Source organism: Pezoporus flaviventris, unplaced genomic scaffold, assembly GCF_033815535.1.
Source record: "Pezoporus flaviventris isolate CSIRO_AGI_PZ_B2104156 unplaced genomic scaffold, CSIRO_AGI_Pfla_v1 ptg000867l, whole genome shotgun sequence".
NCBI classification, from domain to species: Eukaryota; Metazoa; Chordata; class Aves; order Psittaciformes; family Psittacidae; genus Pezoporus; species Pezoporus flaviventris.
The window spans coordinates 38,508-56,763 of NW_026893412.1; the positions used below are offsets into that span (position 1 = coordinate 38,508).

General features: G+C 48.8%; 1 protein-coding gene across 1 annotated transcript; it reads left to right on the forward strand.

Annotated features, from left to right (window-relative positions):
• LOC133264593 (olfactory receptor 5F1-like) lies at window positions 1-8,411 on the forward strand. Its single transcript, XM_061444423.1, has 4 exons — window positions 1-110; window positions 2,107-2,195; window positions 6,013-6,107; window positions 7,379-8,411. The coding sequence occupies exon 4, from the start codon at window positions 7,404-7,406 to the stop codon at window positions 8,409-8,411; it is 1,008 nt and encodes a 335-aa protein (XP_061300407.1). The 5' UTR covers window positions 1-110; window positions 2,107-2,195; window positions 6,013-6,107; window positions 7,379-7,403.
• The last annotated feature ends 9,845 nt before the right edge of the window (window positions 8,412-18,256 follow it).

An 18,256-nucleotide genomic window follows, 5' to 3' on the forward strand; every position in this document is an offset into this window, starting at 1 on the left:
CATCAACAGGTCAGGGCTTATAGAAGCTGCTGATGTAAGCTCACAGTTGAGGTAACCATGTCTATAGGAAAAGGTCAGAGCTTCTGCTAGCAGAGATTTATGGCTAGAGGGTAAGTGAGCAATGTCCAGGACCTTGGCCAACTATCTCAAAGCTTGGGGGAGTGTCCATTGTACCCTAGAAATGTTGCTGCAGCTGCTTGCATGAAGCAACTGCAACTGGCAGGGGCTCTTTGGTCAGCTAAAGGACCAATTTTCCCCTTTGTGATGACTCTATGTAACTAAAAACCGGATCATTCCTACCATTGAGTTTCTCAGGAAGTCTGTGAGGTTTTGGCAGCTTGTGTTAGCTTAAAACTGTTGCTTTGGGATCAGAAGATGTTGAATTGGGTTGACTGGCCCTGTTTTTGAAGGAAATAGAAGGGAACTACCAAGGTGAGCAGCAGGATCAGAGGAGACGGGGATGGGAGACAGAGTCCCTCTGCTTTGGCAGCCAGAAAGGATGTAACCAGCCGTCTTCACTGTTTCTGTTATTTAGTGCTATGCACCAACCTAATCACAAATCCAGGCTTTAGATACTTATGGGATATTTAATTAATTTAAGCTGTGTTTAATTAATTTTAAGATCTCCTGCTCTTTTGTGTCAGCTCCTATTACCTGTATCCTCATGGTGAAACTGGCCTGCAGAGTGCTCATTGGCCTCCCCAAAGACATAGGAAATTGCCATATCCACTCTAAATCGTTTCTCAGTGCTACTACTGCTTTGTGCTGAGCTTGCCACTGGATGCTGCAGGAGAAGCAGTAAATCCAAGAATGTTGTCTTTTAAAGAGGAAGAACTGTGGCAAATGCAGAAGGGGAAAATGGTGACATTTAAGTGGCTGATCTATAAATAATTCTGCATTTCTTTGCCAAGCTCATCTGTAAGGTCACAAAACATATCAGCTGAGAGTAATTGGGAATGTAGCTATCCACCAGGAATGGCTTGTGGGAGAGCTATATCCCTGTCTGTGTGGGGTTAAGGGCAGACTGGAATAGCAGAGGTCGTTGTGCTGTGAGGATGAAGTGGCTCAGTGGGGCTTTGGAGAGAAATCAGAGTTGCAGTCAGTGGTGGTGAATCCAGGAGCAGACCCACCTCTCTGTGCGAATTAAGGACATGAGCTTTAAGGTCCCTTCCAACCCAAGCCAGCATGTGAGTCTATGGTTTTTGAGTAGTTCATGCCCAAGTTGAGTGACTTTTCTCCTTGACAGTGTTTCAGTCTTTGTTTTAGTTTGGATCTCTGAGACCCCTGAGGAAATTCAAGACTGTCTTGTCTCTGTCCCGCCCCATGGCAGGAGGCTATGGGGCAAAATCCATGGATCTTAAAACTAGAAAGGACCTTGCTGCTTGTCTGTAGAAGTTGCATGGCCTGGAATCCCATGGGATTTACACTCTCACACCTCGATCACTGTAGTGTGAAAGCGTTCCTCATATGAGGGGATCCATTTCACAGTCAGTGATGCACATTTTTGCTCAACACAGGATTTGTCAATCACCATTTTTCTCTCAACGTTATGCTGGGCCCCATTAAGAATCATAGAATAGTTTGGGTTGGAAAGGACCTTAAGATCATCCAGTTCCAAACCCCTGCTATGGGCAGGGATGCCTCACACTAGACCATGTTGCCCAAGTCTCTGTCCACCCTGGCCTTGAACACTTCCAGGGATGGAGCATTTATCACTTCCAAAGAAGAAACATTTGTGCTGGGCGACAGAAGGGAAACTGTGCAAAACAGGGACACCAGGCTGATAACTGTTAGTAAATGCCTAAATCTGTCTGATGATCAAGTCCCCATCAGAATCAGTGCTGGATTTCATCTGTTTCTTTATTTGTAATCACAAAACTCTAATTTCCTACTTTAAGTTCTCCATGTGCTCTAAAGGAGGATGTGGACCTTCATGGCTCAATGTGAGCTATTTTCTTTGCTCTATAAGGAAACACAGTGCAGATCATTGCAATTACTGATCTGAAATCATCACTTGGATTTTGAAGCCAAATGCAAGCTCCGCGTGGTTTGGGGAAACCTGTGTCTCAAGACAAGCAATTTAATCTAATGGATTTTTCTCTCCAGGAAACAGCTTGGGATGGTTTTAATAAGGCCTCAGAAGATGCTGTTTAAAAAGTTAGTGCCTGGCAAATTGCAAGGGTGCAACTTGGCAGGTGAGTTTGTAAGTGTGTAAATTGGTTTCTCTGTGCCTCATTAAAATCTCGAGTTCTTTCTCTCCTGGAAATTAGCAGCTCTGTGAGTTTATGCTCAGCTTTGATTATTGCCTTAATCTAAAGGACAGTGGAAAAACTGCCTCAAAGGACAAAACGTCATAGAATTGTAGAATGGTTTTGGTTGGAAAGGGCCTTAAGATCATCCAGTTCCAACCCCCTGCCATGGGCAGGGACACCTCACACTAGACCAGCTTGTTCCAAGGCCTTGAACCTTAAATATATCCATTTCTTGAAGCATTAGATACAAGGCATTCCTTGATATTGTTTAGACCCTTGACTGCAACACAAAATATCCCAGCCTCTTATTGTAGCAAATGATGCCATGGTCAAATCAAGTCCTTTGAAAACTGGCTGGATCTCTACAATGCTTTTGTTACATCCCCCAAAACTGAGGAGATTCTGATCTAATCAATTTTATTTAAAGACTATGGGTAAAGCAGAGCAACCTGCATTGCACTGTTGAGGGGCAGCTTTACAACTGCTTGGATTGGGCTGGCTTCAATCATAGAGTCATAGGTTTAGGTTGGAAGGGACCTTAAAGCTCATCTAGTTCCAACCTGCTGCCATGGGCAGGAACATCCTTCAGATATCTCTTTTGTGGTGTGACACATTATCTGATCTTCACAATAAAAACCAGAGATGGTTCTTGGTAAAGCTAAGGCTAATCGACACCTGTCCCAGGGTTCCTGCTCTACAGACCTCTTCTGGCTGCTGCTTCTTGCCAGAACCTATAGGGCAAATAGGGGACAAAGTTTTGACTAAAATCCCAAATTTAACATTTAGAAGACGTTGTCAGGGAAGGTGACAGTGAGTATGGAGCCCATCTGCTGTGTGAGATTGTTACCTTGTTAGGCATGAAGACAGCAGAATTACATCAAATAATCCCCACGTCTGAAATACAAATGAGAAACACATCAGAGGAAAAGGAGCTTTATCAGCAGCCAAGTCTGTAATCGGTCTGTGTTCATGATAAGCATTCTGTGGTCATGGTAAGCATTCCAAGCTGGAAAGCTCAATACTCAACAAGGCTCAATCTCATAACTGGCCAATATCAAACGGCTTTGGTTGTGTTGTGCTGTGTATGGTCCTGGCATGGCAGAAGGGATGGGCAGCACCAGCTCCGATGATGTCTCTGAATTCATAGAGTTTGTTTTGCCTTATCCAGCTCCAACCTCTGCCACGGGCAGGGACACCTTCCACTGGAGCAGCTTGCTCCAAGCCCTTGTGTCCAGCCTGGCCTTGAGCACTGCCAGGGATGGGGCAGCCACAGCTTCTCTGGGAACCCTGTGCCAGCGCCTCAGCACCCTCCCAGGGAAGAGCTTCTGCCTAAGAGCTCATCTCAGTCTCCCCTTTGGCAGCAGAGGGCCAGGATCCCCTCCCTGAGCTGCTGCTCATGCTCTGGGTGTGCAGCCCAGCACACACTGGTCACGGGGAACTTCTCATCCACCAACACCCACAAGTCCTTCTCCTCAGGGCTGCCCTCATTCCAGTTTCTGCCCAGCCTGCATCTGTGCTTGGGACTGGGATAATTCAGCTTTAGCCCACTACTAATTTCTAGGCACCAGCATGATGCACAGGCAATAGCTATCTTGCCAAAATGCAAACTTCTAACGTGTGGCAACATGTTAAAGTACAAACATGGTCAAGGAGAGGGTCAAGTCATAAATCTTAAATAATTCTTATGGCCTTAAATGATTCTTTAAATGATTGAATGATCCAATCCCTTGTGGCAGGGGATTGGGAGCAGATGAGCTTTGAGATCCCTTCTAACCCAAGCCATTCTATGCTTATCAACAGTGGGCTTTAGACATAAGGTCTCAGATTAAAAATACTGAAAGCAAATAATAGCAGCTCCCTTTTTGTGGCCTGTATACGCACATTTATCTCCTGACTCTCGGTACGGCGCTGTGCTCTGTAGCCTTTCACCACGTAGAGATTTTGCATGAGCTATTGCCCTCTTGTGCCTGTTCAACGAAAAGACGGGTAGCTGTCAGTGGAAGAGGCATGAAACCAGTTTCAGAAGTTGGAAGGGCACAGTCAGTCTTAGCTCTTCTCCCAGCTGTGATGAGATTGATCTATTTACTGTATCTCTTTCCGGCATCTGGGTTTATTACAGAATGATTAGCTCCATTCTTTGTTCCAAAACTTCAGAAGTCTGATGGGCCTAGGGCTAACAGTACATAAAGATCTGGACCACATGGATTTATTCCAGCCACAGGTCTATACAACCATAGCAGGAAAAGCCTCTGCTTTATAACTCTTTGAGAACTCCAATTTATCTTCTGACATATGCAGAAGTCTTTATTTTGTAAAAGAGGCACACTGCAAGCATGACAAACAGGCTTTAAGAATGATTGACTGTATCATTCATGTTGACAGTGCAGGAGCTATAGGCAGGTAATACTGGGATATGAGCAGTACATCAGATGGAAAGTGATGCTCAAATAAATGAATGCGTAATGCATGGATGCTTTCTGGAATCAGAGGGGGATTTATTAGCTCTTCAAAGTACTGCTGATAACTTATGCTCCTCCTTATGCTAGGGTACGTATCTGCTTCAAGTAGTGCATGGATTTCACAAGTAGCTTATCTTCTGTTGTTTCTGTAGATGGTAAACAAAATTAAAAGGTTTCTCCCCTGAAGAAGTAGAGATTGCCCATAAAACCAACATGGAAAGCACTTACACAGGCACGTGATGGTGTGCTAGCTGCCCTTGTAACACCAGCACAACTGCTCCACAGCAGTCACTCGGGTTCTGCTCTTCATTCACCCTGTACAGACACCGATACCACTGTCCTTCTCTAAGGTACGTGCCTTTGCAAAGGAGCTGTTCCCCAGCTTATTGTGATCCAGTATGTGTAAGCAATAGATTTAAGGCTCCAGAGCAAGACAAATCAGTCTGAAAACAGTTTGTGACCAAGTAGCTTTAAGGCTGTTTAAAGCAATCAGAATGCTAGACTCTTGTGAGATCATAGAATAGTTAGAGTTGGAAAGGACCTTAAGATCATCCAGTTCCAACCCCCCTGCAATGGGCAGGGACACCTCCCACTAAACCATGTCACCCAAGGCTCTGGCCAACCTGGCCTTGAACACTGCCAGGGATGATGGAGCATTCACAACTTCCTTGAGCAACCCATTCCAGTGCCTCACCACCCTAACAGGAAAGAACTCCTTCCTTATATCCAATCTGAAGTTCCCCTGTTTAAGTTTGAACCCGTTACCCCTTGTCCTATCACTATAGCCCCTAATGAAGAGTCCCTCTCCAGCATCCCTATAGCCCCCCTTCAGATACTGGAAGGCTGCTATGAGGTCTAAGATGTAAGACTTCAGGAACTGGAATGGTCGAGTTGTGCTGGCAGCCCCTAGGGAGAAGGACACCATCTCCTTTTCCTGGGAGAAGAGTCATGTATCAAACCACAGCCCTTTAAAAAGGTCCTGCAACATGAAAGCCATGGGAATCAAATGGTATAGAGTGAAGAAATAGCTTCTCACATTTTAGCCTTCTCCTGATTCTGAAAAGGCCTCATAAACGCAACACAGGTAGCATCCAAAAAAGCTTCAGAGACACTCCTCCCCAGGTACGTCTTCACGTGTATAAAAGCTCATTAAAGAGGTACTCACCCTTGTAGGCAAGGGTTAGCCAGTGCCTGCAGATGTCTGCCTGCGTGTTCCTGTGCTGCTAAACCCGGACCCATCGCTTCCTTAATGGATTGTTGCTCCAGAGACTACAGTGAAATCATTTTTCTGCTGTGTGCAGATATTCTAGGCACGTGTTGAAAGAAGAAAAAGGATAGTCATGTTTCCTGGAGTTACGGATGCCTGTGTAGCGCCAGTAACTAATCCTTTGTAGCAGTGAGTATTTCTGTGTTAGGTTTCTGTTGTATTTCACCTGGAGAAGTTTCCAATTTTAAGAATGAGCGATATTATGATTTAAAGCACTGTGTGCCTTTTATTTCTGCTTAAATGAATCTTACAGTATTTTAAACTCTGATTTTGGTCCCTTTTGAGGTGGAAGCAAGCTGCTGTGAGAACATGAGAGGATAGATGAGCCTGTCTCAGATGGGATGTCAGTCACCTATTTCACTTGTTATTTGTATTTCTCATACGTAAGAATGTGTTCTGATATTCACACCATCTCATAATCATGCTCTAATCTGCAAACAAAGAGCTGCTTGTGCCAAACTTTGCCCTATCTCTCTACAGGGCTACTAGGTAAAGCATTACTGTAAGTACTGAGTTACATTCAGTGTAGCAGTGCAGGTTAGACAGATCTTCAGTGACAATCCTAGACTACTTTGAACTGGGAAAAGGGGATGGGAAGTCCAGCTATTCCTAGAAGTACTAATAATATTATGGAATCCTATATGGTAAAATAAAGAAGGGAGGTCTTTAAGTGAATGCTAGATTATATCTCTTTATATCCCACTGGATAAAGCTGAAAAAAAATCTGGGATATACTGTCTGTCAATCACCAGCAATTTAATTCTTCTCTTATAATATTATTTGCTTAAAATTAGGTTCAGCTAGTAATCTAGACCTTTTAATGACATTATCACTAAATTATTTATGCTGAAAGGATTTCTAGAGATAGAATCACAGGATGGTTTGTGTTGGAAGGGACCTTAAGATCATCCAGTTTCAACCCCTGCCATGGGCAGGGACCCCTTCCACTGGAGCAGCTTGCTCCAAGCCCCTGTGTCCAACCTGGCCTTGAACACTGCCAGGGATGGGGCAGCCACAGCTTCTCTGGGCACCCTGTGCCAGCGCCTCAGCACCCTCACAGGGAAGAGCTCATCTCAGTCTCCCCTCTGGCAGCTGCAGGTCCATTGGATCTGTCTCCATTCCCCTTGCTCAGAGTACTGCTGTCTTCAAAGCCACCACAGAGGAGGTATCTTTGTCTTCAACCGCCAGCACTTTAGCTTGCAAGAATTAAACCTTTTTGATTAATCACTGTTAAGCTTAATACCTATATTTTTGCCTTTAGGTTGTGTGAGTGAAGTTTAGATTTTGTGTGGCAATACAAACTTGCAAATGATTTTGAATTGCAAAACAAGCCATAAAACATTCACACTTTAGAAGGGAGATGCAATTTTAACTAAGTTACAACTCCTTCTCTTTTCCAGGTAAACCTCTGCAATCATTTCCACAATGAAAGATAAGATGCAGAGGGGCAACCTATCAACGGGAACTGAGTTTGTTCTTGTAGGCCTTTCTGATGCTCCAGAAGTCCGTTATCTTCTCTTTGTGCTGTTTTTGATCACTCATTTGGCCACCGTGGCAGGCAACATCTCAGTTCTTGTTGCCATTAGCACAAACACACATCTGCACAACCCCATGTACTTCTTCCTTGGCAACTTATCCTTACTGGATATCTTATGTTCCACTATCACTGTGCCGAAGATGCTGGAGGCCTTGTTGCTTGAGAACAAGGTGATTTCATTCCATGGCTGCATGTTCCAGCTGTTTTTCCTGATTGATGTCGTAGGCACAGAGATTTTCCTCTTGGCTGTGATGGCATATGACCGGTACGTTGCAATATGCCATCCACTGCAGTACATGAATATCATGAGTACAAAGCTGTGTGCTCACCTAGCCACTGGCATCTGGGTAGCAGGGCTGTTAAACTCCCTGTTGCACACATCTTTGATTTTTACACTCTCTTTCTGTGAGTCTAATGAAGTTGACCAATATTACTGTGATATCCCTCCCATGCTGGCCCTCTCCTGCTCATCTACTTATAGTAGGGAACTGGTAATTCTCACAGTTGCTGGAGCCATTGGGGGCAGCGCCTTTGCGGTCACTCTGGTCTCATATATCTACATCCTGTGGGCTATTCTATGCATGAACTCTTCTGAGAGCAGGCAGAAAGCCTTCTCCACCTGTGGGTCTCACTTGACAGCAGTATGCCTCTTCTATGGGACCACCATTTTCACGTATGCACGGCCTTCCTTCACCTACTTGCCTAATCAGGACAGGATAGTTTCCATGCTCTATGGAATCCTCACTCCCCTGCTAAACCCCATAATCTACAGTCTGAGGAACAAAGAAATTAAATGTGCCCTGAGAAGAGTGGTCACCCAGGTAAGAACTACTTTAACAAGACAAGAACATCACTCTTGGTCTCTGACACCCTGTGGAGCTCCACCAGCTGGATAGGAACTGCAGTTTGTGACTGCTCTAACTTTAGCCAACTAAAAGTTAGGTGCTGGAATCAAACATCCTTCTCTAGGTTCCCTTTGAAGAGGTGTGCACCTCCAGGAGACCAGTTGGATGGCACAGTTTTTGGTCACTGTCACAGGAGGAGATGACTTCTGCTGGTAATGTTATTCTCCGCTGAACACAGAGGAAGCTTAGATGAGATCCTCAGCCTTAGACACAGGTGATGTAAGCATATCTTAGTGTGAATGCTGGGAACTGGTCCTGTAGGCACACTTACATCTACATCCTTCTGTACTAAAGCAGCCTAGAGGACTGGTACCTATTCCTGACCACACTGCTCCTGCAGAAAACATGAGCACATCCTTTGTGGGAGGCTGAATGGAAGGATGGCTCTTTACCCATCATTTCATGTCATCAGTCTGGGAGTGTTCTCAACCAGCATGCCGAGAATCCAACTGCAACACCAAGCACAATCTGGCCATAGTTTGCACCGTGTATCTCAAAATCAGTCTGCCAGGGTGTGAATCAACTCCCACAGTCATAGAATCAGCTAGGTTGGGAAAGACCATTAAGGTAATCAAGTCCAACTGTTCCCCAACACTGCCAAGTCCACCGCTAACCCATGTCACTAAGGGCCTCATCTGCATGGTTTGTGAACGCTTCCAGAGATGGTGATTCCACCACTGCCCTGGGCAGCCTGTTCTAACGCCTGAACTAGAGATGTCAATTGTGCTCATGTGTCCATATATTAGACAGCTTTAAGACTCCTCTTATGGCCAGTGAGGGGAAAAGGGAGGCTTTGTATTCATGGGCTTTGTGACCATTGCTCTGGCTTTTCCCAGTCCCAGCAGACTGAAGGAAGGTTTACAAAGTGTGCTTTAGGTCTGAGTCCATAAGTAAAACCAGTGCTTCACACCAAGCAAAAAGTGAAGGCATGGCTGACTAAGGTGGAAGACAAAGAAGACATGGCTGACTAAGGTGGAAACAGATGTGCAGAGAGGTGGGGTGCTGTGCAGTCTCTGTGTGTTGTGGCTACAAGTCCGTGTATCTCTTAGCTACGAGGGTCTATGCTGGGATGATAAACTCTTACAGCTTGAGATGGGCCTTGGACGGTGTTAAAGTGCTGTGGTGTGTCGTTCCAGCTGTTGTGCCATGTGCTAAATCCCTGCTGTGACTTTGTTGCTTGCACACTACTTACTCAAACCACGTGTCAAGGATGTCTGTCTCGGTGGCCTTTTTTGTGGTTGCTGCCTTGGTATAAAAGATAAGCTAATGGTTTCTCTGCAGGAACTTGAATCTTAGTCATAGCAAATGCACATTCTTAATATTAAAACAATGGAAATCACTCAAGCTTTATCCATTCTCAGCTGCTGGTCATGTTGACAACGGGTTCAAAGGTCAACAGTAATGACCAAAGAGCTTTTCTCTTGGGTAATACATTCAGGATTTTCTGGGGTTTTCTTTTGGTTTTAAAGCATATCTCAGCAGCTTAAGAAAACGCATGTAACACCATCTGAGACCAGCTTCAAAGACAAGCACTAAGAAGTCAGGGCTACCCATGTAGCTGTAACACTATGGAGCTTCCCACAGAGTTCAATGCCATGACTTATGGTGCAGTTGGGATTTGGTTTTCTAAGCACCAGTTTCAGTAGCACACAAGGTCACCCAAAGTATCCTTCCTGGTCCATAGTTCCTGCTAGAACACAGTTCTACTTTTGGGGTCAGGTAACTGCTCTTCAAGGGTTACTTTAAAGCAAATCCCCTGTCCTGTCACTACAGGGCCTTGTCAAAAGCCCCTCAGGTTCTTTGAGGCCTGTTTGGACTCCTGAATCTCTGTGGTACTCAGAGAAACACAGGCTTGCTACTGCTCTTGGAATGGGTGGTTTGACCTCCCTGTTCTTCAGGATTGAGCATGGGAATCACCAGAGCATAAATGAAGCAATAACTACTGTGCTCCATAGAGAACTGTGAACTGTGTGTACGTGAAGAAGCCTGTTCCATAAAACATGGCAGCAGGAATCAGGTGGGAAGCAGAAGTGGAGAAGGCTTTTGCCTGCCTTTGGACTTAGATCTTGTGGATGGCAACTGTGATGCAGGTGTAGATGAAAATGAGGAGCTTGGTTGAGGTGATGAGCACAGCCGCACAGGTGAAGTGCTCCATGATGTGCGCGTTGGAGCAGGACAGCTTCGGGATGCGGGGCACAGCATAGAAATGTTACTGCAGCAACTGGCCCAAGAGACCTGCTGTAGGCATCGAGGACCTCAGCCCTGCATCTGGACACTGGCATCATCTTGTCTGGTCAATGAGCTTGTGTCTGGGCAAACCACTGTGGAGCTGCCCCTGAGAGGCAGCTGCAGGCACTCCGAGGGCCCTGTGGTCCCCAAAGGTGCCTGGGGTGGGGCTGGAGGGAGCTGCTCTCAGGGAAGGCTTGGAGAACAAGTGAAGTTGAGCCAAAGGACCTGCCCTGCAGGGTGGCAGAAGGGGCTGGCCGGGGCAGGGCTGAGCAGGAGCTCTAGGAGCAGCAACCCCCTTACCCAGGCTTCTCCTCTTGGCCAGGTCCTCCTGCTGGGACAGCACAGCTTCCCCTGTGCCCCTGAGCCTGCCTTCCCTTTCCCATCCCCAGCACACCCTGCCCCTCCAGCAGGGGTTAGTCCACTTGCATGGCTCTTTGGAGAACCATCAACGTCTTTATTTACAAGAACAGAGGGCTCACGGAGAACAGAAGCTCTGGGAAGCCTGGCCCTGCCTCTCCGCACCACGTCAGCTCCATTCAGTGGGAGAGCTCTCCGGGGATGAGGACACACTCCTTCGCCGCTGCCGAATCCTCTCCAGCACGGCACGCAGGATATTGTTGGTCGATGCTGCTGCAGTGTCCTGTGAGTCCCGGGCTGGGCACGGTTGGCATGAGCTCACGTTCCCGGTGACATGGGAACTGCAGTGCTGCTGCGAGGATGGGCTGTGCTGGCTGGGGAGCACCTCTGGGCAGCAGGAGTTGGAGGTTGGAGCCATCTCGGGTGGGCTTCCCTGTGAGAGGCCATCAGGACTCCATCTCCTTTGCCTCTCTGTGCTCTTGGAGGTGCCCTGGGACCATGTCCCACAGCTTAGGGAGCTCTCGGAGCTGCCAGTGCCCTGCCTTCTCGAGGACCACCATTTCTGCCTGTCCAGGCTTGGTTCACTCCCCCAACAATTGGATGCTGCGTTCCCTTCCCTGCTGGTGCTGCTCGTGGTGCTCTCCAGAGGGGCTGTCCCACTTGAGAAGCTGCCGTCAGCAGGTCTAGCTTGTTTCCTGCAGCAGCCACAATGGCTCTGTAGGGCTCCTTGTGCTCGTGCCGTGAATCCTTCATGGGCTGAGCACATGTGTGCTCCCTGTGCTTTCTCCGGCTTGGTGTCCATAGGAGAAAAGGCTGGGACAAGGCTTGGGGACACAAGGGTGGATGCTGGCCCTGGCGCGTCCTTCACCATCCCACAGGGTGGCCCTGGCGCATCCTTGGTGTCTGTGGCCATCTCCTTCCCAGAGCTGCAGGATGTGCTGGGCAGGGTCCTGGCCTCCAGGAATGCCTGGCTGCTCTCCGTCCCTGGAACGGGGCCGTAGGAGGAGACACAATACAGGCAGGAGCACGGTGTCATGGGGACCAGAGTGCAGGTGAGGGATGCCTGAACCTGCTGCTGCAGGACCCATTCCTTCTGCCTGAGCTGCTTTGCTTTTGCCATAATGGCAGAGCTCTTGCGGGGCTGCAGCTGCCCAGCCCCAGCCTTCCTCCGTCTGGGCAGTGAGCATTGCGACATGCCCATGGACTTCTGCACTGCCTTGGGGAGAATTTGGAGTTTTATCTCCAGGCATTTTCTTGCTGTGTGGGTCCAGAGCTTGCTGTGGACCTTCTTGTTCAGCTGCAGCCTTGCGTTGCTGACAGGCGCTGTGGCACAGGACCAGCTCCTGTCCTCATTGTGGGCATGGCCCCTGTCTTGTGTGGGGATGTTGATCTGACAGGCAGCATCTTTCTTCAGGAGCATGGAAGCTGGCCCTGCTTCTGGTCCTGCTGCTCCATTATCGAGGCTGACACAGGCAGGGGGGGCCGCGCCGAAACCCAACGACCTCAGGCACTCCTTGTCCCACGGTGACAAGCCCCTACCCTGGTGAAGGAGGCTCTTCCTCAGTGTATCCTCCTCTGGTGCCTTGATGGCTGTTTTCTCCTCAGATCCACGGGGCCTCTGTGGCTCCTGCTGTCCTGCTTTGTGCTGTCCCAGTGCACTGGCATTGCCTGGGGCCCTGGGCTCCCCAGCTCTGCTCTCCTTTGGCAGCTTTGGGTCCAGGGGACCAAGCAGCAGTGGAGGGCACAGCATCTGCGGTGCCAGGGACTCCTCGGTGTGGTTTGGATCCCCCCATAGCCTCTGCACTTCCTTCTCTTCAATGGTATCCACAATAGCGTTTGCTTTGGCCTGCATTGTGGGGCACAGAACGTGCCGCAGCCAGGGCTGGCTCTGTCCCGGCAGGATGAGCTTGGGCAGGACAGGGAGGCAGCCCTGCTGCTGTGCTGCTTGCTCCTGGGACTGCTGCACCGGCACGGGCAGGGCCCCCAGCCGTATCTCCAGGGCTTTCTGAGCCACGTGCATCTTCAGGGCTGAAGAGACTCTGCCAGCACACGTGTGGTTGAGGGAGCAAACAGACCTCACCTCCATAGGGGCTCCTTCATCTTCAGTCAGGAGCGTTGCTGTCAGGCTCTCGGGGGGACTGAGGCTCTCGCTGGAACTGATGCTCTCGGGGTAACTGGGGGAGCCGCAGGAGCTCAGCTCTCCCTGCTCCACCAGCTCCTCCAGGTCCTGCCATAGCGCCTGCCACGTGCCAGCATCCAGAGCGGCTGCAGCTCCTCTCCCAGCCCACGCTGACAGCACCAGCTCCTGCAGCTCCTGCGCAGCCTTGATGCAGTGGGTGCAGCCGGGCCTGCAGCGCCAGGGCCCGCACAGGGGGGACACAGCGTTACCTGCAAGGCAGGGAGGGGTTCTTGAGTGTCGGGGGGCCGCAACCGACCTGGGACCGTACACCCAGCCTGCTCCACATGGGGCTGGGCTCCCCTGGGGACCCTGCCGGGGACTTACATGGCTCTGCTGCCCGAAATCGCCGCCTCCATCTGCGCTGTTGCTTGCCCTGGCCATCACCCTGTGGGAACATCATTGTGGCACAGTCACCTTTCTGGGGACAGGCACCACCAGTGCTGGAACCAAGTGGGCCCCATGGCCACAAGTGATCCCATTGGCGACGGCTGATGGCAAGCAGCATGGCCCCAGCAGCCAGGATCAGGATTCTGAGGCCCAGAAGAAAGCTGCTGTTGCCCATGTGCACTGCCCGTGACAACCACATTGGGAGCTGTGGAACAGTGGCACGTGTTGCTGTGAAGTTAGACCCTGCTGCAGAGAACAGCCAAGTGATGTTACAGGCCACATTAAGCCAGCACCGTGGGCATCCTGCTGCTTCTGCTTCATGAGCCCTAAATATCCTTGTTCAGATATGGGTCTTGAAACCGAAAAGAAATCATGGGTCAAAGAGCACGGCCGTCCTTGTGCTCAGTGTCTCCTTGTGTGTGACTCCCTTGAGACACCTCAGTTTTGCCTTCTTCTCTTAGAAGAACCATAAAAAAACATATCCCTAACATACAGCATAGCCATCCAGGTGTGCATAGCAGCCGGTAATGCTGTCACAATGGGGGTTGTGCTCAGGATGGCAGTTGTCAGTGGCGGGGTATTAGTGTTCAATTTCCTGTAAGAAGTTTGTAGAATCCCGGACTGGTTTGAGCTGGAAGCGACCTTCAAGCTCATCCAGTTCCAACCTGGCCTTGAACACTGCCAGGGATAGGGCAGCCACAGCTTCTCTGGGCACCCTGTGCCAGCGCCTCAGCACCCTCACAAGGAAGAGCTTCTGCATAAGAGCTCATCTCATCTCCCCTCTCTGTCTGTTTAACATGGCGAGGATTACATGCTGAGGATTGCTGACCTTGTGAAACAATCAGCCTTTATATGAGAGCTACAAGGAGCAGACATAAAGGGAGGGGAATCATTGTTTTAGGTTTTGCTGGTCCTCATAAAACAATAGACATGCAATCCGAATTCCAGTCCACAGTCTCCTTATTCAATCTAGAGGTAGTTCACATCACTGCCAGTCTTCCCTATTGGACCATTAAGTTGTATTTTTACTGATTCACAGTCTGTGGTCCTCTGAGACTAATACTAGACGGCTGATTAAGAGATGACTTGTCCCTGAAAGCACAGCCAGAGCAGAAGAGAGACACAAAGTCCTCTCCTAAGCTCAGGTAAGCAGTGTCCACAGCCTATATATAGATGTTTGCACTCTGGATACTTCCTGGAATTTGAATGATTATTTCTCTACATTGATTACTAGAGCAGTAGAAGTTTAAGCTTAGAGGAGTAACTTTTAATTGTTTTACGTTGACTGATGAACCCCATATTACCAATATCAAATGATAGAGCAGAGGCGTGAATAACAAACCAAACATGATAATTTCCCCTATTCTGGACTGGCTTTCCCACATCATTTTCCGCCAAAGCAGAGCATCCATTTCATCCCTTTCATGTGTCATGGTTTAGCCTCTCGCCAGAGATATTTGGAAGGTCTAAGCATATCCATCACTGGCTACTGCAAGCCTCTGTGGAGCTTTCCCATCTCATCAACGACAGTTTGAAATAGGAAAGTTAAAGATCAGTTCTGCCGTGGTGTTTTGCTTTCCTCCCATGTGATTGTTTTGCTCAAGATCTTGTGTCTTGCCTCAGGGATGTCCTCTCTGAACTCTTTAGCCCAGAGCTTCTGCCTGTGTTCTGTGTAAGTGCTGGGGGACAGGCTATGGCAATAGGAACATAGGCTCTGTTTGTTGTAATTTCAGTAGCATAAAATTCAACCAGGTAAGACAAATCTAACCGTTGGGGCTTCTTCTGTAGTCAGTGTAAGGAGGGAGAGACCTGCAGAAAGCAAAACATGCCATTTTCCTTAAACTTATTTTACAATGGGATGAACCATCCTTTGGAGTTGTCCATTTCTTGCCAATGATAGCTAAAAAGATAGCTAAAAGAACCCAGCTAACTTTTAGATGCCTAAAAGTAGTTAGGATGAGTTTTCATGCATTTTGAGGACTTCTCTGACCTCCAGAGCCTTTGAGGTCTGCTATTGTGCCAACACAAATTTCATGTCATACAAAGCTATCCTCATTCCATTTAGATGTTATTGGGGACTACTGGGAGGAATGTCTCAAGTTCAGAAGCAATAAAACTGTAGGACCTTACGTGCCTGCCTCTGGACATATGTAGAATCATCGAATGTTTTGGGTTGGAAAGAACCTTAACATCATCCAGTTCCAGCCCCCTGCCATGGCAGCGACACCTCACACTAGACCATGCCACCCAAGCCTCTGTCCAGCCTGGCCTTGAACAATGCCAGGACATGGAAGCAGCCCTGCTGCCGTGCTGCTTGCTCCTGGGACTGCTGCACCGGCACCGGCACGGGCAGGGCCCCCAGCCGTATCTCCAGGACTTTCTGAGCCACGTGCATCTTCAGGGCTGAAGAGACTCTGCCAGCACACGTGTGGTCGAGGGAGCAAACAGACCTCACCTCCATAGGAACTCCTCCATCTCGAGTCAGGAGCGTTGCTGTCAGGTTCTTGGAGGGACTGATGCTCTCGGGGTAACTGGGGGAGCCGCAGCAGCTCAGCTCTCCCTGCTCCACCAGCTCCTCCAGGTCCTGCCATAGCGCCTGCCACGTGCCAGCATCCAGAGCGACTGCAGCTCCTCTCCCAGCCCTCGCTGACAGCACCAGCTCCTGCAGCTCCTGCGCAGCCTTGATGCAGTGGGTGCAGCCGGGCCTGCAGCGCCAGGGCCCGCACAGGGGGGACACAGCGTTACCTGCAAGGCAGGGAGGGGTTCTTGAGTGTCGGGGGGACGGAACCAACCTGGGACCGTACACCCAGCCTGCTCCCCATGGGGCTGGGCTCCCCTGGGGAACCTGCGGGGGACTTACATGGCTCTGCTGCCCGAAATCGCCGCCTCCATCTGTGCTGTTGCTTGCCCTGGCCATCACCCTGTGGGAACATCATTGTGGCACAGTCACCCTTCTGGGGACAGGCACCACCAGTGCTGGAACCAAGTGGGCCCCATGGCCACAAGTGATCCCATTGGTGACGGCTGATGGCAAGCAGGATGGCCCCAGCAGCCAGGATCAGGATGCTGAGGCCCAGGAGAAAGCTGCTGTTGCCCATGTGCCCTGCCCGTGACAACCACATTGGGAGCTGTGGAACAGTGGCACGTGTTGCTGTGAAGTTAGACCCTGCTGCAGAGAACAGCCAAGTGATGTTACAGGCCACATTAAGCCAGCACCGTGGGCATCCTGCTGCTTCTGCTTCATGAGCCCTAAATATCCTTGTGCAGATATGGGTCTTGAAACCGAAAAGAAATCATGGGTCAAAGAGCACGGCCGTCCTTGTGCTCAGTGTCTCCTTGTGTGTGACTCCCTTGAGACACCTCAGTTTTGCCTTCTTCTCTTAGAAGAACCATAAAAAAACATATCCCTAACATACAGCATAGCCATCCAGGTGTGCGTAGCAGCCGGTAATGCTGTCACAATGGGGGTTGTGCTCAGGATGGCAGTTGTCAGTGGTGGGGTATTAGTGTTCAATTTCCTGTAAGCAGTTTGTAGAATCCCGGACTGGTTTGAGTTGGAAGCGACCTTCAAGCTCATCCAGTTCCAACCTGGCCTTGAACACTGCCAGGGATGGGGCAGCCACAGCTTCTCTGGGAACCCTGTGCCAGCGCCTCAGCACCCTCACAAGGAAGAGCTTCTGCATAAGAGCTCATCTCATGTCCCCTCTCTGTCTGTTTAACATGGCGAGGATTACATGCTGAGGATTGCTGACCTTGTGAAACAATCAGCCTTTATATGAGAGCTACAAGGAGCAGACATAAAGGGAGGGGAATCATTGTTTTAGGTTTTGCTGGTCCTCATAAAACAATAGACATGCAATCCGAATTCCAGTCCACAGTCTCCTTATTCAATCTAGAGGTAGTTCACATCACTGCCAGTCTTCCCTATTGGACCATTAAGTTGTATTTTTACTGATTCACAGTCTGTGGTCCTCTGAGACTAATACTAGACGGCTGATTAAGAGATGACTTGTCCCTGAAAGCACAGCCAGAGCAGAAGAGAGACACAAAGTCCTCTCCTAAGCTCAGGTAAGCAGTGTCCACCGCCTATATATAGATGTTTGCACTCTGGATACTTCCTGGAATTTGAGTGATTATTTCTCTACATTGATTACTAGAGCAGTAGAAGTTTAAGCTTAGAGGAGTAACTTTTAATTGTTTTACGTTGACTGATGAACCCCATATTACCAATATCAAATGATAGAGCAGAGGTGTGAATAACAAACCAAACATGATAATTTCCCCTATTCTGGACTGGCTTTCCCACATCATTTTCCGCCAAAGCAGAGCATCCATTTCATCCCTTTCATGTGTCATGGTTTAGCCTCTCGCCAGAGATTTGGAAGGTCTAAACATATCCATCACTGGCTACTGCAAGCCTCTGTGGAGCTTTCCCATCTCATCAACGACAGTTTGAAATAGGAAAGTTAAAGATCAGTTCTGCCGTGGTGTTTTGCTTTCCTCCCATGTGATTGTTTTGCTCAAGATCTAGTGTCTTGCCTCAGGGATGTCCTCTCTGAACTCTTTAGCCCAGAGCTTCTGCCTGTGTTCTGTGTAAGTGCTGGGGAACAGGCTATGGCAATAGGAAGATAGAATCTGTTTGTTGTAATTTCAGTAGCATAAAATTCAACCAGGTAAGACTAAT

What these genes read in the sequence shown, in the direction of transcription:
- LOC133264593 (XM_061444423.1), top strand. Translation starts at nt 7,404, where the DNA reads ATGAAAGATAAGATGCAGAGGGGCAACCTATCAACGGGAACTGAGTTT.